The sequence below is a fragment of the Crocodylus siamensis genome, chromosome 2 (assembly GCF_052110815.1).
Source record: "Crocodylus siamensis isolate JL-2025a chromosome 2, ASM5211081v1, whole genome shotgun sequence".
NCBI lineage: Eukaryota > Metazoa > Chordata > Crocodylia > Crocodylidae > Crocodylus > Crocodylus siamensis.
Window position 1 is genome coordinate 263,769,244 of NC_143396.1, and position 25,421 is coordinate 263,794,664.

A 25,421-nucleotide genomic window follows, 5' to 3' on the forward strand; every position below is an offset into this window, starting at 1 on the left:
TTAGAGGAACAGATCACTTAATTTACTAGCATACTATGCACTACAAGGGAGCTGCAGGCATTACATTTGTTTCTTTGTGTGTGGGTTTCATATCACAAAACACAGAGTCATATATTCATTCTATTTGCCATGCTATAAAAATTGTGGATCTTGCAACCCCCCCCAACAACAATAAACCATATTTACTCGAATATAAGATAAGGCTCCCTGCCAGCCCCTGGGCTAGTACCCAGGGGAGCCTGGAGCTCCCCCTGGCTACTGCAGGGCAGCAGAGCAGGGTGGGAGCAGCTCTCTACAGGCTACTTCTATTGGGTGTGTCCACACATGCAGGCATGTGCACTTGAAGCAGCTCAAATAACAGTATGGTGGGGCACAGGGTAGCCAGAGAAACACTCTGCCTGGGTGCCAGAGCATCTCTCTGGAGGCCTCAGTGTCCAGTTGCCTAAGGCATGTGCCACTTTTTTCCAGTTTTTTTTTTTGTTTTGTTTATTTTTGATACTGGGATTTCCTGGTATCAGATTTAGAGCCCATGCTGCAAATACGCAATGGAGAACATTTTTTTTGTTCTCAGCATGCCTTTTGTGGCAGCTCAAACTGCTTTGAGGTGCAGTAACAGCCATGTGTGCACTTGTCTGCATGTGCCCATTGGGAGTAAATCTGCTTCCAAGAAGGAGCACGTGTAGATGTGCTCCCCAGTACGCTTACTATGCAGTATTTTCACTGCACAGTAAGCCTACTTCAAATAAATAGCATGTGTAGACATTAGGCCTATGCAAGGCAGTTAGCATTTGCTTCGGATTTGGCTGATTCAGAGGACAGTGATTCAATTCAGTGATTCGAATCACTGTCCCAAGTTGATTAGGCTGAATCTGATTTGGAGACTTGGCTGCCACCAAATTGGTCAAGTCTCTAAATCAAATGGGCCCCATCCCCCGCCTGCTCTCCTGGCCCATCAATGGCTGCCCCACCCGGCTGCAACCTCCTGACTATTAAAAAAAAATAAAGCCCCGCACTCACCGGATCAGCAGCAGCTGGTGAGTGCAGGGCTTTTTTGGGGGGTTTTCTTTTAAAGCACCAGGAAGCCGAGGCCAGGTGGGGCAGCCTTTGATGGGGCTGGGACAGTGGGTAGGGGTTGGTGGGTGATCAGGGGGCTGAGGGAGCAGGCAGGGGACAGGGCCTGGCGGGGGTCCCCCCATGGTCTCCTGTCCCTTCTTTCATCACCCTCCCGCTACTTACCAGCACGGAGTCTGGGTCCAGCTCCCTGTGGCAGTGAATGGCGACTGCCCGAATCTCTGAAGCTCTCCAAATCTTTTCCAAATAGATTTAGGAGCTTCAAATTGATTCGGACCTTTTCATTGGTCTCCAGAGTCAATTCAGATTCAGAGATTCGGCCACCGAACTGGTCTGAATCTCCTCCAAATTGAATCAGCACCCAAACCTTCGCACAGCCCAAAGCGTCATACAGACATGCTCACTGATTACTAAAGTTAAATCACTATGCAGAACTATCAGTAATGTTTAAAGATTAAAAAGTCAAACTTGGAAGAGATAGTTTAAAAGTATTTGAGAACTATGATTAATACCAGAACAGACAGGCAACCCTCATCTGGAAGCACAGGCAGAATACTGTACCACTTTGGAAAATACTTGAGTACCCTGACTTATGAACCTCTAGGTCTACAAGATGGCAAGGAGCCTTTTGAAATGCACCCATTAAATACGGCAGGGAGCTATTTTAGTACTATGAAAAGAACTAAATGTTGATAGTACTATAAATTTCAGAAACTTACAATAAGGGACTGATGAATACATAGACCACCTCTCTCACAGAGGGTGTTACAAGCTTTAAGCAGTGTTTATAAAACATTTTGAAGCATTTGTGTAAAAATAGCTATGTCAGTTTTAGTATTTCTAAATGGACAATTTCCCTAAAGAATCCAAAATTCCTTTATTAAACCAACATCTTAAAAATATTACTGACCTCCATCTTCTTCAGAATCTAGATCAGACTCTTCACTATCACACTGTCTGCTGTCTCGATGTCCCTCCATCTCATAGGTCCACAGCATTAGAGAGGTGTCTGCCCCTCCAACAGTGACTAACAAACTGTCATCATGAGTCCAACGAACATTTGTTACATGTGTACTGTGTGCCACATACCTTTTAAATTTTCCAAACTTTCCCTAAATAGGAAAAAAAAATCCCCAAAAGACAATAATTTAGTTAGATTTTCTACATGCTGCTGGCATCACTTGTGTGATGGAGCATGTTGGGATGAAGAAATGTGCAATGACAAATATATTCAACAATGCATTGTAAATGATAAAATCATCTTTATTTCACTCTCTAAGCATGGTTACAAAATGTTTAAAAGAAATATTACCAGATTTGTGGAGCAATGAATTTTTAAACTTTGGTATAAGTAATTTTATCAACCAGTTTTCTAATACTACGATTAAGAAAACAACTTACTTTAGCAGGGTATCGAAACAGCTTCACAAACCCAAAATCATCGCCTGTGGCTAACACCTTATTATCACTAGTGAGGCACGAAGCAGTTACATCCGTGACTTCTCCAATAATTGGCCAGATTCCTTCACAGCAAGATCCCAGAACACTTGTCCATGATGCCCAGCCAATCTTTTCTACCTACAAAAATAACCTGTTTGAGATAGAGTATACTTATCCCTAGGCAATTATTCATCAATACGATCTCAACAAAGAAAATCCTTACACATTAAAATATAGTGTTTAAGAAATAACATTTTAATATTTTATTATCCTTGCTTATTATAATTTTAGAAGTTCCCACTGTGCTAGAAAATGCCTTTCTGATAGAGGCTTCAGAGGCATTTGGCAAGGGAGGGCTTTGGTAGCAGTCACTTTCCCATGTTTGTGTGGGGAAAAGCACCAATTGTGGGAACTTCTCTTATGTTGTCACGTGACAAAGTAGCTGTGGCGACTGAGTCCTATTGCCCACCTGCCCTTCAAACAAATAGGGTCGCTCCAGCCCCTAGCTTGAAAAGACTGCCAGCCACTGCTTTACATGATTCTTTCTTCTGATAAAGATTATTTTGGCAGTACGTAACTAATTTCTGTTGAATTAAAGGAAAAAGACAGCAAATAGCCTAAAGGAAGTTTTCTCCTGGAGCCACTTAAGAACTGTGGCATTTAGTCTACTGATGTAGTTTATACTACTTTACCCCCCTATGAGGTTTGCAACTGCATTAAGAGGCCTTGTGATTTCCCTACCTCCAAACTGGGAATTGTCTGCCTCTTCCCACGAGGAGCTTCAAAAAATAATTGTTCTTTAGCACCAGTGTTAACTTGTAGAAGTTTCCCTGTAAAACATAAAAACATACATTGATTTGTTGGATTAAAACACTCCAACTGAAAAAAATGTCCATTCAGAACATTCCTGTTTAGGATTTTCCACAGATGTATTTAATTGATTTAATTTAAAAATGCATTTGGAAATTAACCATGCATTTACTATTTAAGGCCCCTGCAGGAAAGCCAGTTTTCCTTTTGAGTGTGAGAATATGAAAAAATCTGTTTTCTTGGATGCGAGATGCAACAGTACATAGTTTAATAGGTAGTAAATAGATATGTATTTGTATGCAAGGTGTATGAGAATCTAGACAGAATTCTTCTCTTGAAAATTTGAACTGTTTTCGGTAGCTAAACTGCTGGTAGTTGTTCAGTTACATGTAACTGAATACATGTGTATTCACTAGCTATATCAGCATCTCACTAAACTAAGAGAATGGCATCAGAAATTTACACTTTAGGTATGCTGGATTAAATTAAACAAAATCTACATGTTTAGAAGAACAAAGAAGACTACTCCCTGACTCCCCATGAAGCTTTGGCTACAAAGGACAGTCCTGAGTTAGGTGTCAGCCCCCAAAACAATGCAAGGGGAGAGTTAAACACCTAAAAACAGAATCTACAAAAGCTAGCATACTGAGCTGAGAGCCACTAAGTTTTGGCAGTAGACAAAGGCAAGGAGAGGGGTGGGAATAACCCACCCATGTGCACCCTTCCCTTCTCCCCCACATTCCTCCACTTGGGATACTTAGCCCTGAGTCAGCCCTTTCCCACACAACACAGCAAGGAGAAGAAAGTAATGGTCAAGCAGCTTTTCTCTGAATAGCATAGTGATTACAACACCCACCAGGGATGTGGGATGTAAGGATATTCTTCAGGAGCTCTGCTAGTCTGGGACTTAGGTGCCTAAATGCACTATTTTGCCTCAGGTGATATGAACCCATATCTCCCACCTACAAGGAGAATGCCCTAATTACCAGGCTGTAGGGCGTTCTGCAGTGGATCCTTCTCAATATCTTCAGCTGAAGTTTCTTCACTTATATACAGTATGTATTAAATATTCAATGGAGCAGGAACTAGATACAGGTCTTTCTCACTTCACCAAATAAGCGGCCTAACCATCAGGCTAGATGGTCACTCTTCCCTTCTTTTTCTCTCTCTCCTCTGTTTAAGTTTCACATGTAGTTAGGTATGTATTACATACGCCTATTGAATAAGGCAATAGGTGAGAAAGGTGAGGCCATAGTCTTCGGGCTTATGTACAAACTAAGGGCCCAGCTCCTTGACACTGAGGACTTGAGCCATTTTCTATGTATGTGCTACCAGACATTTAGGTGCTTAGGGAATTTTAGTGGCAAAAACTTGGTCATCTAGGAAATTTTCACATTAAGGATTAGGTGGCAGCTGAGTAGGGCTTTAAAGGATTTACATTTTGGAATGAGACACGTAAAGTAGGTACCTAACCTTTTGTGGATCAAACTTCTAAGTGTATAAGTAAATTTTGAAAATGGTATTTTGACATTTTTCAAAATTTAACCTGTAATTAACCTTGTAGTCATTATTTAGATACATTTTTATAACTTACCTCTTATGTCCCAGTCCATGTGTGTTATGTAACTGGTTGCTCCCTTGCAGATTCCTACTCGCTTACTGCTCATTACATTGTAGATGTCTACAAAGTTGTCACATGATGCCACAGCTAAGTATTTTCCAGCTCCTTAAATGCATTAGTAGAAATGTAAGACATTTAAAAAGAAAATCACTCTTCTGTGCATTAGTGGATAAGCAATTATCCTTTGACTTCTTCGATCTCAGTTAAGTTAAATTTTCAACTCTCTGTTAAGTTAGATCAGTGATCTATGAGCTGCTTCTGATATATCAATATCACAGAATAACCAGATGTGGTCCATGGTGCCATGTCCTCCAGTCCATAGGGCTCTGCACGGGTCTGCAAATTTGGCAGTAGGCAAGCAGTGGTACTGCTCCCCTGCTGCCAAATGGGCCCATGGGGAGCCCTGAGCCCTGCACACTGGATTTGGTCCCTGATTTCAGCCCGCAGGGCTGGGTGGGAGCAGTGCCAGGCCCCAGGACCCAATTCCACTGCATGGGGGACAGGAGAGGGCAGTGCCAGCCCTCCCCAACCCCCACTGACTGAATCCTGGTATGCAAGGGGCAGGAGTGGGTGATGCCAGGCCACTGGGATCCAATCCCAGGGGGTGAAGGGTGAGAAGGAGCAGTGCTGGGAGCCTAGGGTCTAATCCCAGCATGCAGGGCAGGAAAGGGGTATGCCAGGCCCTAGGACCTGATCTGGCCTACTGATGATGGGCCCCACGCCTCTCATCTGGCCCGCAAAGCCAAAAGGTTGAGCACCAGTGGTATAGACAATCAGGGTCTATAAAAATGACCTGACAATCCAAATAATTCTTGCCTGCAGAAGCTGGTATGCATAAAATTACAACTCAAGTAGCAGAAGTACACTATTCATTTGATATTTTATACAAGCTTTACCTTCTTTATTGAGACCAATATAACTTGAGCTATATAGTTAAGCTCCTAAATGGAAACTTCTTTGGAATTACCTGATCTCAACTGTAACTGCTAAACCCTTTGAGAAAGCTAATGCTAAAGTATTAGAATCAGGGTGAATCAGAGAGAAGTAGGGCTAGAAGGGACCACTAGAGGTCAGTTAGTCCAACACCCTGTCTGAGGCAGGATCATCCCTATCCAAAGAACCCAAGACAAATCCACTGTCTAATCTAGCAAAACTACACAGTCAACCTAAGCACAATGTGGCAGGGCACTATGTGTGTCTGCCACTTTAAGGCCCTGGAACTGGCAGCCTCCAGGTACCTAATGAAGGCAGCCATTTTAGGCTCAGGCCTGCCTATATATACAAAGTAGTTTGGCTGCTGGAGGGTAGGCAACAACACTGCCTGGCCTGAGAGCTGCTGAGTTTCATTTGGAGGTAAGGGAGGAGCTGTAGGGGATGGTAGGAGGCTCCTGGTCCTGGGTATGACTGGAAACTACACCCTGCCAGGAGTGGGTGGCCTGGTGGGGCTCTCAGTGGTGCGACAGCCCCCAGGAAATGCCAGGTCAGTGATCACCCCGGTGAAAGGCAGGTTTCATAGATTTCATAGACATCAGGGCTGGAAGGGACCTCGGGAGATCATCGGGTCCAGCCCCCTGCCCAAAGGGCAGGAAGTCAGCTGGGGTCATAGGATCCCAGCAAAATAAGCATCCAATTTACTCTTGAAGGTGTTCAATGTAGGTGCTTGAACCACCTCTGCTGGCAGACTGTTCCAGACCTTGGGGGCTTGGACAGTAAAGAAATTCTTCCTTATGTCCAGCCTGAAACGGTCTTGCAGGAGTTTGTGACCGTTTGACCTCGTCATCCCTTGGGGCGCTCTGGTGAACAAACATTCCCCCAGATCCTGGTGGTCACCCCTGATAAACTTATAGGTGGCTATAAGATCACCCCTGAGCCTGCACTTTTCCAGGCTAAAGAGTCCCATGGCTCTCAGCCTGTCATCGTAAGATCTGTTTTCCTGACCTCTGACCATGTGCGTGGCTCTCCTCTGGACTCTCTCAAGTTTCTCCACATCCTTTTTGAATTGTGGAGCCCAAAAATGGACGCAGTACTCCAGCTGCAGCCTCACCAAGGCCGAGTACAAGGGGAGAATGATGTCCCGGGATTTGCTCGAGAAGCATCTATGGATGCAAGCCAGCGTTTTGGTGGCTTTATTAGCCGCAGCATCACATTGCAGGCTCATGTTCATCTTGTGGTCAATGATGACCCCCAAGTCTCTTTCTTCTGTAGTGCTAACCAACGTAGCACTGCCGAGCCTATAAGGGTGCTGCAGGTTTTTCCTCCCAAGGTGGAGAACCTTGCATTTTTTGGTGTTAAACAACATCAGGTTCTCGTCCGCCCATTTGCTGAGCATGTCCAGGTCAGCCTGGATCACCCGCCTGTCCTCTGGCGTGGATGCTTTGCCCCAAAGTTTGGTGTCATCGGCAAACTTGGCCAGTCCACTCCTGACTCCAATGTCCACATCGTTAATGAAGATGTTGAACAGTATGGGTCCCAGGACAGAGCCTTGAGGGACCCCACTGGTCACAGGGCACCACGATGAGTGACTGCCATCAATTACAACCCTCTGGGTCCAACCATGGAGCCAATTTCCCAGCCAGCAGATCGTGGTGGAGCCAAGGCCACAACTGGCCAGTTTGGCCAAGAGGTGATCATGGGATACCAGATCAAAAGCTTTTTTGAAGTCAAGATATATGACATCAATCTCTTCTCCCTCGTCCAGGTGATAGGTCACCTGGTCATAGAAGGAAATGAGATTGGTCAAACAAGACCTACCCGCAACAAACCCGTGCTGGCTATCCCTTAGAATGTTAGCCTGGGCCAGTCCATCAAGGATGGCCTCCTTAATAAACTTTTCTAAGATCTTCCCCAGGATAGAAGTCAGGCTAATGGGCCTGTAGTTAGCCGGATCCACTCTGCTCCCTTTCTTGAAGATCGGCACCACATTGGCCTTCTTGCAGTAAAGAAGGGTTGGGGCACCTTAACCCCTAGCCCTCACCTTAGGGTGGGTCACGTACACCGGAGGTAGTTGTGGGGGTTTGAGACCCCGAGGAGGAGAGTTGGAGGCCAGGTGTGGCCAAGGCTGCCTAAGCCCTGCAGGGGTTCAAGCCCCCAGTGTGAGGAGGGCAGCGTGTGGAGCCGTGTGAAGGGAAAGGGGGCTCAGCCAGAGAAAGAGAGCTGAGTCTTGACCCCAGTAAGTCCTCCAATGTGGGGAGACAGAGTTTGGGTCAAATATAACACCAGTAGTAGTACCTGCTGCCCGGGGGGGAGTGAGAGTTTCCTGCGAGACCCTGAGGCACCAGTCATGATGAGGTAACCCTAGCTCCCCATGTCTGTGGAGGGGGACCCCAGGATAAGAGTATGGGTCATACATAAAGGCCTGCCAGAGCTTCCCCTGACTGGCTCAGGTGGGAGTCAGAAGGGCAAGGAGACCCACCGAGAGGGACGTCGAAGAGCCAGGGGTCCCAACTGGCCTGGAGGTAGGCCAGGGCTAGTGTGAGCTGAAGGTCCCAGTGAAGGGACCACATCCAAAGGGGAATTGGTGGTGGGGAGATAGATGGCCCAGTATGATGGTGGCAGAGTCTGCCTGAAGGGAGGAACTCAGGTGGGGGTCCTACAGCAGAATTCTGGTGCCCATCGTGGGGGACTGGCGCATATGAGAACACCATGATGTCATCAGCAAGGCTTGGGCTGCGGTGTAGGGAAAGAATGGAGCCGCAGATAGCGCCGCCTAGCAGCAGGGCAGAAAACAGGCAACCTCCTGCTTAATTATATCTATTAATTAATCAATTAAAACCAAGGCATGGCAGGAGAGAAGGCAGGCGGTTAGCCCAAGAACATGTGGGCGGGCCACGTGGAGATCAGCCCCAGTAGGCCCCGTTACACACAACACAAAACTTAACACCCTAATTTGCCACAGGTAAAACAGGGGGACTACAGGGGCCAGCATCTTGCTGCTGCAAAATTTGTTAAAATACACTCAAGAGATTCCAAGTAGAGGGCCACGCCCCTCCTCCCCTGCCCCCACACCACTACAGAGAAAGGCTAAAACACTGATCATCCATACCAATCTTATCATGATGAAAAATTCCTTCCTGAACACAAATATGACAAATCAAACTAACCCTGAGCAGAGTGGGAAGACCCTCTAGCTAGAAGCCTCTGGCTTTGGTCCCATAAGGAGCTCGGGCACACCCAAGTCAAAATCCCTAGCCTTGGCTGCAGCCAAAACCTAATGTTTCTGAGGAAGGCTTTAAAAAATCTTGACATGTAGCAGCAGGAAGGGAAAAATTCCATCCCTTCCCCATGCACTAACCTACAAATCCCAGAAGCATGGGAAATACCCATATTAAAACATAGGCATACTTATGCCTAGATCATCTCTGACCAAGGCCTGTCCAGCCTTTTCTTGAATACCTCCCACGCTGGAAAAAAAAACAAACAAGTTCCTAGACAGTCTAGTCCACTGTTAAACTTACTTTGCTGCAACTTCAAGCCACTGGTCCATGTCCTGCTCTCTGCAGCAAGGGAGAAAATGTGTTTTCCCCTATTCTTTTTTTGCAGCCCTTCAAGTATTAGAAAACTACATTCAAACCCCTCTTAAGCACCTTTCCATAAGCTGAACATACCTATTTCCTTCAACCTTTCCTCATATGACTTGCTTTCCTTGTCTGGAAGGCAAGTCAAATGTCTTGTTTTCAACTGCCTCTGGAACTTCTCTAACTTGTCCACGTCCTTTTTAAAATACAAACCCCAAAACTGCATACAACACTGTAGGGCTACAGACAGAAATTCAAAGACCCAGAGCCTGAATTGATTCAACCTTTGCAGGTTAGTCTAACCTGAGTAGACTGAATCAGTCTGCAAGTGAATAGACATTCACTTTTGACTGGGAAAATGCAGGCACATGCCTGCAGTGGCTCAGGCCAGAAGCAGTGGGGCACTAGAGCAAGTCCTCAGTTACAGGGAAACTAAGCTGAGGGAAGGGGCACAGACAGGCCTGGGCAGGCCTGATTATGATTGGGGAGGGGTTTAAATGTCCACTCTGGCCTGCAGGTCTGCCTGGAGGGAGAGGGGGAGAAGCAAGCCCTGTCAGAGGTCCCCAGCCCTCCACCCCTGCTCACTCACTGGCTGGTGGCAGAAGTAAGGGCAGGGCATGACTCCAGTAGCCTGAGGGGAAGTGAGGGTTTAATCCCTACATTGCAGTGGAGTCAGCATGGGTACTGATAGGCTCCATTTGTGCATCTGGGGCTATGCACTCAGTTATGTGGCCCAACTCACTGCTGCCTCCTGCTGCAACAGTGTGGCCCAGGCTAGGATGGCCCCATGGGGTGGGGGTCAGCAGACTGGGCTGCACTCCTGGGCCCCGAGGCAAGGCTGGATGAGCAATGAGCCGGTTAGGTCTGGCCCCATGGCTCGCGGCAGTCCGCTCCTCCCTCTCCCAGCAGCAGAGCAAACCATCACAGCAGGGAGAGATGAGGCACCAGTCACCCACTGCCTGCTCACAGTGGTGCCAGGTTCTCAGGGTGGGCTGCTGCGGACCAGTTGCTGCCTACGCCCCTGGGCTGCAGTACTGGGTCAGACAAGGCTGCAGCGGTCCATTGCTTCTCCCTGCTGCTGCCCCTACCCATGGTCCACAGCAGCCTGCCCTGAGTACCAATCCTGCTGTGAGCAAATAGTGGGTTGCTGGTGCTTCACCTCCACATGCCACAATACGTTTGCTCTATCGCTACTGCTGGGAGAGGGAGGGGGCAGGGAATCACACTGCAGCAACAACCCACCTGGAAACCACAGCCCCCATGCAGGTGGTGGGCGCTGACCCCCAATCCCTCTGGGGCCGCCCCAGCCTGGGCTGCACTGCCACAATAATAAAAATAACCAAAATACTCTCTTTGGCTACAGACAAAGTTTAAGTGAAAACCTTGAGGCACAAAATGTCACACAGCCACTGCCCAATAATATCCTCAGCCTAAATGAAGAGGCAAGACTTTGTAAAGTTCACTATACTTAGCAGTTCCCATTGTTTTCAATGAGTCAAACTTGACACTGATCTCTTTAATATTTAGCCTAAAATAGGAGCAAATCCCTTCTGATAATCCTGTACTTAGAAGACACAAGGTGGTGAAACGTAAGAAAAAACAAATATATCAATCCTGTTTGCTAAATGTAAAACACAAGTGCAAAATTTTACTTCCTCAATCTTTTTGAAAGGGATTCAGAAATTAGGACACAAAATAATCTGAAAAAGACTTGGGTTTTATAATTTATTTTATAATTTGATTAGGTTTTTTTTACCCCAAATTTCCTGTTGCATATATTAAAGGAACACTATCAAGGTTTTATATTGCAAATGTGACCTATCATTAATGTATTATAACAGTTTATATGATAAAATTATGGGAAAAATAGCATGCTAGTCAGTGAAAACGCTAACAATCCTGATGTGCGTCCTACTAAAAGTATTCAGATGCAAAAATTTTTTTATCAACTTGGATATGATATGACAATCATTGCCTTTATTAAATCACTCACCAGGAGAGAATCGAATTTCTGAAATAACATCCTTCCTATGGTGGAAAGAGACTAGATCCTCCAAAGTGTCTGCGTTCACAATCAAGAAACTTCCATCATTGAGACCTACAGCCAAAGCCTTCCCATCAGGAGAAAAGCAGCAACATCTGCCCCCTGAAAAAAATACACAGGAACTATTCTGTTAAGCTTTCATGAAATAGCTTTCATTCCTCGGTAACCTTCACAAAAGTCATGAATACTTGCTCTTATAATCCTAGAGAAGCCTCATAGTATCTCAGAGTATTTTGGGCTTTTTGGGAGGGGGGGGGGGGGGTTGGGGGGGCGGGGCAGTCAGGGTTTGCAACGGAATACCAAAGTATACTATAGCTAACTTCCATGAAAGTACAGGTGCAGTTACTCAAATCAGAAGATGTGTAATCCCTACTTTCACTTTTTAAATTAATTTGCATTTATTTATTAATGTTATCCATATCACTTTATTTTTCATTACTAATCAAAGTAAAGTTTAATAATTATTCTTTTATGTATTCCTAAAACTGCTCATTGTTCTAGTACCAGGTAGCTGTTGCTTGTTAAAAAGTGCTCTATTTCAGACCCAGAATACGGCATATCCCTTCCTCTCCCTTATCTCTCCATGCTATATAACATTCAGTAAGTAAAATACTTCTCTTTTCTCCCAACACCAACTGCATCAGCTGTGGACACATTATTTTCTGCTAAAATACCAAAAAAAATGCCAAAATTTCTTTTGTCAGCAATTCAGACCATGTTTTATAAACTTCAGACATTCACAACCAGTTTCTTGTTTTTATTTATCCCCATTTGGTTATTTGTACTTTTCTCTTGCTAGCTCTATGATCATATTTCAGCATATGAATTTTTCTTTAAAATGAAGGGAAAAGGAGGATTGTCTGGTGGGCCTCGGACTGGCCCTCACGATTATCAGCATTCAGACCTGGCTCTACCAGCTTTCTTCCATGGCCGTGAATCAAAAAATGATAGAAATGAGAGAAACAGCAGGAGAGAACCAAAACTTAACTAACATCCAGAAGTCTCCAACAGACATTTGACTAACCTGTTCTTTAAAACCTCCAACAAAGGAGGTTTCACAACCACCCTATTTTCTTCAACCTTTCCTCCTTAGGACATGTTTTCCAAACACTTTATTCTCTTGTCTTTCTCCAATTTGTCTGCTTTAATATGTATTCCACCTCAGACCTCATCAGCATAAGTAAAAATGTTCTTGTGTTTTGCATATAGTACTTGTGCTAAAAAGGCTGTGATGTTTTTATAACATCACAATGGTGACTTACATTCAGTCTATTTCCAATATTACTCCCTGGATTCCTTCCTATAGAATACTGTGCATGATTTCTCCTTTCTAACTGAAATTCTTTGCACTTGCCTTCAATAAATTTCATTCTGTTAATTTTGGCTGATTTCTTCAATTTATCAAGATCATTTTGAATCCTATCCTGTTCTCCCAAGTGCTTACAACTTCACTCAGCTTGTTGTCACCTATAGATTTTATACATGTATTCTCTAGTTCCTTATCCAAGTATGAAACAGAATTAGATCCATTAACATCCTCCTGTCTTCAGGGTTTGACAGCAATCCATTTGTAGGTACTGGAGTATTTTTTTCAACTGCTTGTGCATCCAACTTATTGTGATCATCTAGACTGTTTTGATTATAAAAAGTAATGTGGTACAGTGCTAAGACCCTCACTAAAGTTATCTACTACTTCCCCTTAACTATGAAGGCAGCTACCTTGTCTAAGAAGGAAATTAGATTGGTTTGGCACAATCTGTTCTGGACAAACCACATAGGGCAACTTTTATTACCTTGATGTCCTCTACAAAAAAAAAGAAGTTTCAACCAACTGGCATATTTTGGTGAAAAATATGTTGGTGAAAAGTTTCCTGGTAAACTCCAATAATAATTATAGAGCTATGGAGCTAAAATAGCTAATGTACTTTCTGTCAGGTTTCATATTTTTTTCTGGAAGGTCATCTTCACAATTTTAACACCTCCCCCCGCCAAATTGAACAAAATAGTATTGTAACCCTGTGGACTAGCTCAAATAACAATAACTCGGTAATTCACCCTTAATCTTGAGGTTTCTTCCAACAACATCCTATTTCACAGTATATATACATATGAAATATCTTCCAGTTTAAAATGCCTGTAATATTAGATGCAAGATACAGATTTAAGACTGGTTCTTTGTTTTTTTATATTAAATTTAGATAATTTTAATTGCTAACACCTGCAGATAATCCTAAAACCATTTATAAATGTAAATACTTCTTAAAGATATATTATCTTAAGTAGGTTAGGGCTCTATAACTCATTAATGCCTTAACAATGAACTTGTATGAAGTATGAAAAAAGAATTAATAGAATACTAATAAAAGCTAAAATTAAGTAACAATCTCTTCTCATACTAACATCTTACCCTTTTTCAACTTGCGAACAGCTAACATGCAATGGCTTGGAGATAAATCCCATATTCTTAAGGTTTTGTCATCACTTACAGTGGCACAAATAGGTAAATGAGGATGGGTAGCTAGACCCCAAACTTCCCCCTCCATGTGACCCTGTAAAAACAAAATTAATCAAGTACTTTATTGTGCACAACTATACATAAGGAAGTTATAAACCTATGTATAATAAAGAAAAGCTCCCAAAGAAAACAATCTAACATAGTAATCAATACAAAATATCCTAAAAGTTAAAAAGCTGCTGATTAAAATGCAATTTTAAATTATACTAAATAGTATTTGGGAAAAGACCCTAGTGAGAAACTGAGCATTGGCCTGTTTTGCAGCATGTCAGAATAGATGAACATATTGTTTCCTTCTAATAGTCTGCAAGCTAGGGCTGTGCAAGGCTTCAGTCATTAATTCGCTTCGGAGGAGATTCGGTCCGATTCAGTGGCCAAATCTCTGAATCCGAATCAAATCAGGAGACCCATTAATCTCTCCAAATTGAATAGGAATCCTCCAAATCAATTTGGAGAGATTTGACAATTTGGCCATAGACACAGCTTTATATGTTTTTTTCTACGTACCTCGAAGTACCGGGCATGGCTCGTGAATGCTGAGATGGTGGGGCAGATGGAGTGTCCCACGGGAGTGCAGGGTGGTTCCCAAATCACTTGATGGTGGACTCAGACGTGGACCAGAAGTACTTCTGGGTCTGCTGTGAGCATGTGGAGGACCTCCCATCCCCTGGCTCAGCAACAGGTGCCTCCTGGGTTTGGAGGGGCACCTGGGGTTCCCCCATGGCTGATCGCTGAGCCAGGGAGGCACAGGGGCTCCCCTGCATGCTGAGTGGTGGACTGAGAAGTGGACCATGGACCGGAAGTATTTCTGATCCACTTCCGGTTCTGCCGTTGAGTGTGTGTGGGTCCTCCCCCCAGCCGCACTCCTGTAGGAAGCTCCATCTGCCTCACCATATCAGTGTCCATGAACTGTGCCTAGTACCTCAGGGTACGTAGAAAAAAAACATATAAAGCCATGTCTATGGCCGAATCTCTGGTTCTCTGAATCAGAATCGAATCTTCAGATTCAGATTCAGCTGAATCAAATTGGAACAGCGATCCAAATCAGCAAATTGAATCACTGTCCCCCAAATCGGGCTGAATCTGAATTGAATACTGCCTGCTTCATACACCCCTACTGCAAGCTTCATTAACAAGTATAGTGCTTATGAGCTCATGTCAATTTTATTTGTTTTTTTTCTACTTGTGACAAACTCTTTCAGACTACCACATTCTAGGAAGGAAATTAAAACAATAAGAAATGTGTAATTACAATTTAAAATATACCTGAACCAGCAGAGTTATTGGTCCACTTTTATCCACCTCTAGTATTTCACCATTTTTTGTGCCCACTAAAATATGACCATGTCCTAATGATATGGCTCGTATAGAGGGGTTATCTTCTAAAAGGAGACCTAAAACATTAAAATTTTAAAAGGGAAAAACTTTAATTCCACAACTATATGCAACTTATTTTAAGAGTATCTTTTTATAAATACATACATTACACCCAATATAAAACAGACCTCAACACTGGTCCTTTTAGTAAAACCTGGCCTACTTGTGTAGATTTAACACAGTAGACCATTTCAAAATATTGCCCTCTTTGATGGTTATTACAGGTTCTCCAAACAATCAGGTTCCCCATTTTTGTGTCTTATCCTTCCCCAATAAACCTGATACATAAAACAACTATCAATGAGTCTTAAACTTATTAGAACCTCCTTAAATTTAATTGAGGAGAGCAATAACTTTGCTAACTAACAGGCTTCCTGCAAACCTCAGTGAATGACATTTTTATACGCTGAGATAATTTGGTATCTAACAGGTTTCTATACAACACTTAACTACAGCACCTTAGAGCAGAGTATATTTATAAAAAGGGTTAAACAATAATGGTTGGTATAAGAGTGATGTTGTAGCCACAACAGTCTAGAAACTATGCAAAAGGCAATGATTTCTATGGGTAATACATTTTATTGGACCAACTGTATAGATGGGATAAAGTTAGACAAACTTTCAAATGCAAAACGTGCTTTCTTGGGTGTGATCACAAGGGCTAGAGACAGACATTCAAAAAGCCTGAGCCTAAACTGATTCAATTCTTGCAGGCTAGTCTGCCCTGGTTAAGCTAAACAAATTTGTAACTGTACAGACATCCCCCCTGGACTGGAAAAATGCAGGCACATGCCTGCAGTGACTCAGGCTAGAAGCCGGGGGGCACTACAGCAGCCCTCCCTTCCTTTGCACAATGCTGAGGGCCAGTCCCTGTCAGGACAGTCTGATTAGGGAGGGGTTCCTCTTCTCTTTTGAGCAGCCCAGCAGGGAATTGATAACACAGAGTTTATCACCCCTAACACTAACTCAGTGTTTATCACCTCATTACAAAAACAACAGAGGGACATTACCAGCTACCTGTTGATTCGGCCTTTGTCCCATCTGCAACAGCACAGATTGTAGCCAGCATGTGGCCTGCTAGCTCATGCTAAGAGGTGTCTGTGTAAGGCAGAGGAGAGGGGGCAATTCCTGTTTAGCAGGGAGTGGTGTGGGGGAAGCCAGGCAGCAGCCTGCAGTCTCTGCCAGAGCTGCAGGCAGGGAGCAGAGAGGAGGGGCCAGCTCTGCTGTGGAGCAGAGAGCCCTGCCCAGCCCAGAGACCATGCTGGGATGCTGAGGGAGTCTGGTTTTATTTAAACCAACAAGGGATCTGGGACAGACATTGCATAAACTGGTTTGACCCAAATCAGTTAAGTCTACATTCAACCACGTTTATCTCAAACTGGTTTCAGCCATTTTCAAACTAGTTTATGTACACTGAACATTTGTTCTGTTATAGGCTTAAACCAGTTTCTGATTGCTTAAACCGGTTTAAGTGATCAGACTCTAGCTCCTTGGCTAGGGTTTGTGTGTAAAGTCTGTCCGTAGCCAAGGAGCTAGGCATAGCGTAGTGAAGAGCATCAGAGGGAGCTCTACACTATGATATATATTAATGCTCAGAAGATGTAAATTTTAAGGGAAAAGACAGAAATAAATCTCCAAACAGGGAAACCTATATATATATATATATATTAGATCCAGCCAGTAGCAAAAAATAGGAAAAATCTGAAGGATGAAAAAAAAGAAAAATAGCCTTATGCAACCCATATGAAAACAAACCAAAGAATGACAGAAAAAAATATATTCTGCTACCTTCTTTATGTCTCTTTCTTCTACACAGCAGACCAGACTGACATATTAGCTGTATGATCAGACTTGCTCATAACTGTTTATCAAATAACTACGTTTTATGGCAGGGGCGGGCAATTATTTTATGTGAAGGGCTGCTTACTGAGTTTTGGCAAGCTGCCGAGGGTCACATTGGGAGTCACACTCCTTGATAGGTGCCCTGCCCCCTAGACACTTTCTTGTGACTGGAAGCCCTGCCCCCTGATCTTCAACCTTTGCCACCAGAAGTCTTTCCACTTGCCCCCAGAAATACTCCTTTCAACAAGGGTTTTTCCCATCTCAGAACCAGAAAAATACCAAACTTTATTCTAAAAATCAAACATCTACAACATTCATTAATTTGATTTCCTGATATAGATGCGTTTGCATAGTGTACATAGTAGTGATTGCACAACAGCTCACACTTGTATACTATGGAGGGTAGGGGGCTGTTAGTGTGTGGATATGTGGGGTGTGGGGGAGGGTGTGGATGTGAGGGTGTGACTCTGGGGTGAGGGAGCATGTAGGTGCATGTGTGGATATGTGGGGTGTGGATGGCTATGGGGTTTGTGGGGTGTGTGTGGGAGGGGTGGCAGGGGTGAGCAAAGGGGGTCTGCATGTATGGCAGTGCAAGAGGGTGTGTGGGTACATGTGGGACTCATCCTATGAACACCTTCCCACTCCAGCCCCATGCTCCCACAGTCTGGTGATGCCACCACGTGGTGCTGCAGCAGATGTGCAGGGAAGCAATGAAAGATGCAGCAGGCAGAGACTTCTGGTTGAGGGGACTAGGGTAGGAGGGGGCTGGGGATGGAGTGGGGCCAGGTTGGCCTTGCTGGTGAGTGCTGCTGGCTTCCCCTGGGTCCTATTGCCCCTACCTCCTATCATCTTTGATAGGCAGCCAGGAGCAGATAAATGCACATTTTCTAAATTTTTAGTGGCTCCACTGGTCAGACGGAATGGCCTGGCAGGCCGGATCCAGCCTGTGGGCTGTATCTTGCCTGCTCCTGTTTTAACCTGACATTGCTATCATAAAACTATTTGCAAATTTGGGTCAAATTGATTGAGTAGTTTTCACCTGAAAAAAACCTAGGGCTAGTTGTTCACAAAACCAGCAGAAAAGAATCCTCTTCCCCTCCTCTCCATCCTCTACCTTCCCTGCACTAGGCCCATACTTTATTCCATAATTCACTAAAGTTCTCAATCAGGTTGTGGAAAATCTTCTCTCTCAGGGGATTTTAACCCGTATCTCCCATCTCTCAGGGACTGCTCTGGCTACTATACTACAGGGTATGTTGGAGTCTATGAATTTCTCCCACTGATAGTGTTTCAATTTGTATAAATGATTAAACATCACAGGAGCAGGGCCCAAAACTCCGTTGTCCCACATATACCTGAGTGTCCTAACTCCTGGGTTAGAGACTAATTCTCTCATTCACTCTGTCTGAATATTTAAGTATTTTATACAAAGTGAAACAGCTCTAGCAGAAAAGACTAATAAAACACTACAAAACACCCTGTAGCTTACTGGTTAGGACGTTCAGTAGTAGGTTCAAATACTCAGTTCATCCAAGATCAGATTCACTCTGCCCAATTCAGAGCAGGAATCTGAACCAAGATGTCCTACATCTTACATGAACATCTTTATCACTAGGCTACAGTCAAAAAAAGAAACAAATGCAACTAGACCCACAAGTTTTCCCCCAAATTTTAAATTTTCCTTTTGTAATATTTACCGCAACAAAATCTAATCTCCTCCGATTGTGAAGAAAGACAATTCTATAGAAACAACTTACTAAAAAAAGTGTTTAAAACACAGACTTAAACACAGAGTATAGGGTGATGTACCATAAAATGACCTAATTCCTCAAATCACCTTTAGAGCCAGGTGCCAAAGCAGCTCGTTTGATGGCATAGGTTTTGAGACAGCGTTCAAAGGTATCATCCCAAAGAGCCACTACCCCATCTTTTCCTCCTGTTACAAATCCCTGCCAAAAAAAGACAGGTTAGTATTTTTTAAAGATTGTCTTTACTCAGTGTTACAATGATATTGCCACATGCAATACTGTAGTTGTAAATTCACAGAATCTTCAAAAGTTGAGATGGAAAACACTTATTAAATTACCCAGTCCTTCTCCCTGCCAATGCAGTGTAGTATTCTCCAATACATTTCCCATTCTCAATTTAAAAGTCGTAAGCAATAAAGCCTGCATTTGCCACGCTAGGAAAATGACTTAACTGCCTAATATATTCATTGTCAGGATATTTTTCCTGATATTCAGCCTAAATCTTCCCACTTACTCCAAGTGACAATTAGTGCCTCATGTAGTAACATTTTTCCCCTTGAGATTTGCACCCTTCAAATATTTATGTATGCCCATACTGTATTATGATCAATGAATACTAGGTATCTAGTGAGTCAGAAGTACAGTTAGTGTTGGTAGAAGTAATGTTTTTATTTTTAGAATCTTTGTATCCCAAAATTAATGACAGAACAAGGAGCAATGGTCTCAAGTTGCAGCAAGGGAAGTTTAGGTTAGATATTAGGAAACAGTTTCTCACTAGGAGTGTAGTAAAGCAGTGGAACAGTACCCATCCTTGCTCCATCCTTGGAGGTTTTCAAAACAAAGCTTTGACTGGGATGCTGTAGTTTGGGATGATCCTGCTTTGAGCAGGGGGTTGGACTAGATGACCTCCAGAGGTCCCTTCCAATCCTAATTTTCTATGATTCTATGATTCTAACACAGAATTGAGGGCTTCTGTATCAGGGTTCAGTCATATGCCATCCTGCGTACCGTGGCCTTAATCCAAAAAAAATCATAAGATTGTGCCTAATTTAAGCATTAGAAAAGTTCCATTGCTACAAAGAGAATATTTACCTAAATTTAAGCATGTGTTTACGTACTTTTCTGGATCAGGTACTCAGAAATTTACATAATTTAACCCGTCATGTTTACTACCGATCAGATTATGGCCTCACTGCAAAAGGATTAACTAAAAGTCATTTAAATTATGTTGTTTTCTCACTATTAAATCTCTTGGTACAATCCTCAAATATAGAGGTCAAATCAATGCGTCTTATACTCAGTAAATATTTAACATCACAGGCTAATCTATCTACATTCATGGTGCTATATAAATAGCATCTTATTCTTGCATAATCTTTCACTGGACGCAAAGTGCATTTTACAAAGCAGATCAGCATTCTTATCCCCATTCAATATTAGCTATATTTATGTACACTAAACTGTTATTTAAAAGATGGATCATAGGATAATATGGTGCCATGAGTTGTTGAAAATGTTATCATTCTCCAGTTCTTCATACATACTTATCTTTGAAAGTTAGGTGTTCCCCCTTAGTCTCTCAAAACACACAAAAGTATAAATCACATAGGTATATTACTTTTAGCGCAGATACATTTTTTACATTTACTGTAAGAGTAAGAAGGCTGTACTCTAAAAAGGATGAGAAACATTGCACTAAATTACAAAATAAATAAATAGCCCTGGATATGGGCTTCATAATCTTCTTCAACAACATGACTAGAGTAACACACGTTTGTGAATTTGAAGAGGTAGAGCTAGCTGTATCTGAAGTTTGTAGTTTGTGACATTTGTCTTTAACAAGAATAACTTATTATTGGTCTCTTGCCTGCACTTTATAAGGGAAAGCATGTTTCCCATAAACAACATCATAATTCAGCAAGAAACTTGTGTTACAAATTTTAAAAAATCAGTTTTATCTTAAAAATTTCTACTTCCTATAACCAAACTGATAAGGCACAACAAAAAATAAGAGTACAGCCCTTTCAGTTCAGAAAGGCACGCTTTACTTTTAACTTGTGTCTGTCTATTCCAGATCACAACGTTTTTGTTTACAAATAAGACTTGTACCAATATATGGTAAGTATTCTGGATGGAAGCGTGATTTTTATTTATTTGTTTTACTAAGAAGATTTGTGCTACTACATCCCCTGGGGTGAACACAGCTATAACAGCATAAAGGTGCCTTATACTTGTATATCTTACTCTTTCTGCCCTAAGGGAATAGCTGTGCCAGTAACAAAAGCAACATATACAAATATAAGCGTATCCAAGCCAGATGGCTTGTTTTGGTTTAACTTTACAAGTAGAGTTAAAGGGATATAATTTTCTAGTGGAGGTAAGGCCGTACTGTATGTTGACACCACAGTAATTTTCAATTAGTATTCCATAAAATTCAGTAGCCAATACAAATAAGGAAAATATACAAAGGATGGAGTTAAAATGTTTATTCCATTTTCAAAGTTTCTATGAAGTTCCCAAGTTTGAAAGAAATTTGCTACATAGAAAGGGGGAAAAACTGTGAGAAATAGTAGAAAGATTTGAGATGTGCTCATTGTATATAAATCAAGCTTCAGATCAACATCTTCTAGGCAAATTTCATTCTACTCCAGTCTGTAGGGTTAAGTACAGACAGTCAAAAAGCTGAGACTGAATTGATTCAATCTTTGCAGATTAGTCTAAGCTGCATACATTGAACCAATAAGCAAGTGAAGACATTCACTTTTGATTCAAGAAATGCAGCTACATGCTTCCCAGCTTGCTAGGAACAGGCAGCTTGGGCCCAGGCTAACCCGCCCACCCTGCAAGGGGTGGTTTGCAGAGGAGGTGCAAAGCATCCTGGGATGTTGGGGGACTGAGAGTTGACAAATCTGGAGGGGATCTGGGACAGAAGTTCAATAAATCAATTTAACCTAAATCAATTAAGTCTGATACTACATCCATCGAGGTTTATCTTACACTGGTTTCAGACGCTTTGAAAGAGGTTTATGTACACTGAAGTTCTGTTGTGTTACAGATTTGAACAGGTTTCCAATCACTTATACCAGTTTATGTGTAATTTATGTCCCTAGCCTATGTAACAACAACGTAGCTGATATATGTTTTATTCAATGCAACATAACAGAATTCCCACTCCACTAATCAAAAGAGGAACCCTGATATCCCCTTGGGCCACAGAAAGCCCCCCACTTTTACCTGTTTTATTCACTCTCAAGGTGTAATGACTAGGAATAACTTAACATAGGAGGGCATGCCACAACAAAATCAGCCAAAATGTCACCACAACATAATAATTTGATATATTTGGTCTTTCTACAAGGAGGTGGATGAGTTTCTAAAAACTCAGCATGCCCATATCTTTCTGACCTGAAAGTAGGCTACAATTCAGAACTCCAGTTCCATCATAGTAGACAATTGCGTTCTTGTTAGGTTTAGCCATGAAGGGAATCTTCTTAAATCCAAATGACATCTCAATTAATATCCCAGTGGTTCACTTACTTTTTCTAATGCATGCATGCTGAACACTGGACCATCATGTGCTTTGACAGTTTTTATGAGAAACAAATCTCTCCAGATACACACATCCCCAGTGGAAGTTCCAGAGAATGCCATCTCTTCAGTCCAGCCGTATACTGCGCACATCATTGTATCCGTTCTTCCCATTGCACCTATGCAGCCCTTTTTCCCAATCAGTCCTCCCCCTGGTTTAAAATAAAAATACAGAATCAAATGCTTACTCAGCTACCATTTTCATAAGACAATATGGGACAACCTATTCAAAATAATAAATCTCTTTCCATCTACCTTCACCCTTAGGAAAAAAAGTTAAGAGTTTTTTATAAGGCAAAATTTTTGCAATTTCTGGCACTTTTCAAGACAAAATAACTTTACATACTAGTTGAATCAATATTTTAATGTATATACACCCAGGCATATGAACGTGAGAAATAGAAAAAAAACCCCATTCGCTTATGTGGGTGGGCATGTAGATTTTAATATATGCTTAACTTCTATGGCACAGTAAAGGACTTAATGGAGTGGGTCTAAAATTGCATCATTCCCATAAATAACTTCAAACACTAACATTATATTCTTTTTTATGGAATATTTTTGAAGAAAAATTATTTTTGAATTTTAGGTTTAAATCCCACACTTAAAACTAAAAAACTGTGAAATTTTATTACCAATTTTAATATAATAAAAACCTTTGTCTGTCTGTCTGTCTGTCTGTAACACTTTATTCGCACTGTGATTGTTTGTCTCGGCAGCCAATCACAATGCTGACTGAACCAACCAATCAGAGTGCTCCAAAAGTGTTCTGGATAGGAGGCAGTGGCAGCAGCATGGTGGAGCACTGCCATGATGGTGGGGACAGAGGAGATGGAGCGGGAGGAGACAAGGCCCCCTCTGGCCCTGCTCCCTGGAGGTAGCACAAGCTGCTGGACGAGGGGAGAGGGGACGGCGGAGCAAGCTTCCCTGCCCCAACCTGCTCCCGGGAGGTGGCGGAACAATGTGGTGGGTGATGGTACTCCATCCCTGACCCCCACTGTCATTCCTGATGGACAACTGGTTAGCATATTTTAAAAACCACTAATATGCATGTAAAATAGCATTTTCCCCAGGATGTCACAGTGGCAACTTCCACAAATCTGAAGGGTTGCAGGCTGGAAAACCAATGTCTATATTCACAAAATTGTCAGTGCTGCTCTGTCTTTGAGAAAATAGTGCCACCTTAAATGGTAGGACCCAGAACTTTGACATCTTCAGAGTACTGCACAGCACCTCAGTGAAAAAGCCTCTGAACCGGTTTGCTAGCATTTAGTGTTCTTGCTAATTCTGCGCTAAATTATATATTTCAGTATCACATGTGGCCTTAAGTATCAGCAGTGACTCTTTACTTGGAATACGGTAGGACTGACTTATAGCTCAGGGCTTATATTTACATTGGTAACCCTCCTTCATAATGATTAGATGGTATTACCTCTATATGCATTCTTTAGTTCATCTTTGAAAAATATATATGCCTTGGCATCATATGAGTGTTAATATTCTCATGCTTATTGATTACATAGTCTTTTTGATTCTAGTGTTGCTACCAGCAGCATATATTGATCTCATGATCTTTGGCATCACTGTCTTGAACAGAGACTGCAGTATCATTCAGCACAAAGTGGTATATACCAGTCCCAAAAGCATTTCCAGTTGAATGTAGAAAAAGCACATTCTCTATTTTTTCACCCAATCAAATGGATGAAAACTTTTCTTTGGGCTCTTCTTACCATACTCTGAATGCATACCCTGGGGGCTGTGTGTAATCCTCTCCAAAAGGCTCCGTTACTAACCAGGTACCTCATTTTAAACTAACGGCTTTATGTACCTAAATGGCACATACATAACTGTGTAACAGCATTCCTTCACACAATTTGCAAATCAATTTTGTGCCCACAAACTAGAGCACAGCCCCACTGAGCATGCTGCAGGGTGAGACAGAATCACCTAACTACATACATAAGGCCAGGTAAGTCCTGAAATCTTAGCCACAGAAAAACAATGAAAAGGAGAAGGAAGGCCCTTCTGAAACTCAGACTACCATGTAGGGGATGTTTTTCCTTTTAACCCAACAGTCTTGCCCAGAGTGGAAAACCCAGGTTCTAGGCTCCCCTCTGTCAGAAAGGTCTGAACCTGTCTTTCCTACTTCCTATCAAGCCATAGATGAGGCATTATCCAGGTCCACTAAGCAGCCAAGGGAGGGAAATATGCTGGGAGAAGGGAAGAAAATAAGCCATAGGGTGAGAATTCAGTGAAATTCATGCTATCCTGAAAGAGAGAAGGCCCTGAGTTCTAGGAAAATTCCCAGTGCTGTTGATGCATTATATCTAAAGAAGATCAAATTCAAGGTTTAGGGGTTCAGCTTCAAGTGGAAGTCTACGTAACAGTTTGGTAATGCCTAGGCCTTGGCCTGGTGGGAAAAGCACTTTGCTGGGAAGACACAGGTTTAAACCACTTTTGGAGAAGAGAGCCTAGAACTTCTGTCTCCTTCTGTGTGAATGAATGTCTTAACCACTAAGCTTTGGGGTTAAAAGACGGGAGGACCTAGCAATGTAACAATGGGTGGGCAAATAGGACATAAGTCACAGGCACTGCCTCGGCGGGGGAAGGGGGAGAAGAGCAGGGTGACAGCGTATTGGACTGTGGGGTGCTGCTTCAGGAGGGGGCTGCTGCACCTCCTCCCCCTCCACACACTCTGTACCTTTCCTGCAGTGCTACTGGCTCTGACTCCTACAGCAGGGAGGGCAGAGCATCAGTTGCACCACCCATTGCAGCAGCAGCAGCAGCAGCAGCAGCAGCAGCAGCAAAAGGTTCATTGCTGTGGGGGTAAGATGTTATCCTTTTTTTTTTT

At 42.7% G+C, this 25,421-nt stretch overlaps 1 protein-coding gene across 1 annotated transcript in view; it reads right to left on the reverse strand.

The window, feature by feature from the left end:
- The window catches only part of EML5 (EMAP like 5), a 230,095-nt gene that overhangs the window by 72,788 nt on the left and 131,886 nt on the right, over positions 1 to 25,421 (reverse strand). The window contains exons 18-26 of the mRNA XM_090033857.1: positions 22,520 to 22,722; positions 19,072 to 19,183; positions 15,282 to 15,409; positions 13,908 to 14,049; positions 11,450 to 11,602; positions 4,916 to 5,047; positions 3,253 to 3,341; positions 2,473 to 2,649; positions 1,982 to 2,183 (exon numbers count right to left, since the gene is read on the reverse strand). Of these exons, the coding sequence (XP_089889983.1) occupies positions 1,982 to 2,183; positions 2,473 to 2,649; positions 3,253 to 3,341; positions 4,916 to 5,047; positions 11,450 to 11,602; positions 13,908 to 14,049; positions 15,282 to 15,409; positions 19,072 to 19,183; positions 22,520 to 22,722 (1,338 nt within the window). The remainder of the gene's footprint in view (positions 1 to 1,981; positions 2,184 to 2,472; positions 2,650 to 3,252; positions 3,342 to 4,915; positions 5,048 to 11,449; positions 11,603 to 13,907; positions 14,050 to 15,281; positions 15,410 to 19,071; positions 19,184 to 22,519; positions 22,723 to 25,421) is intronic.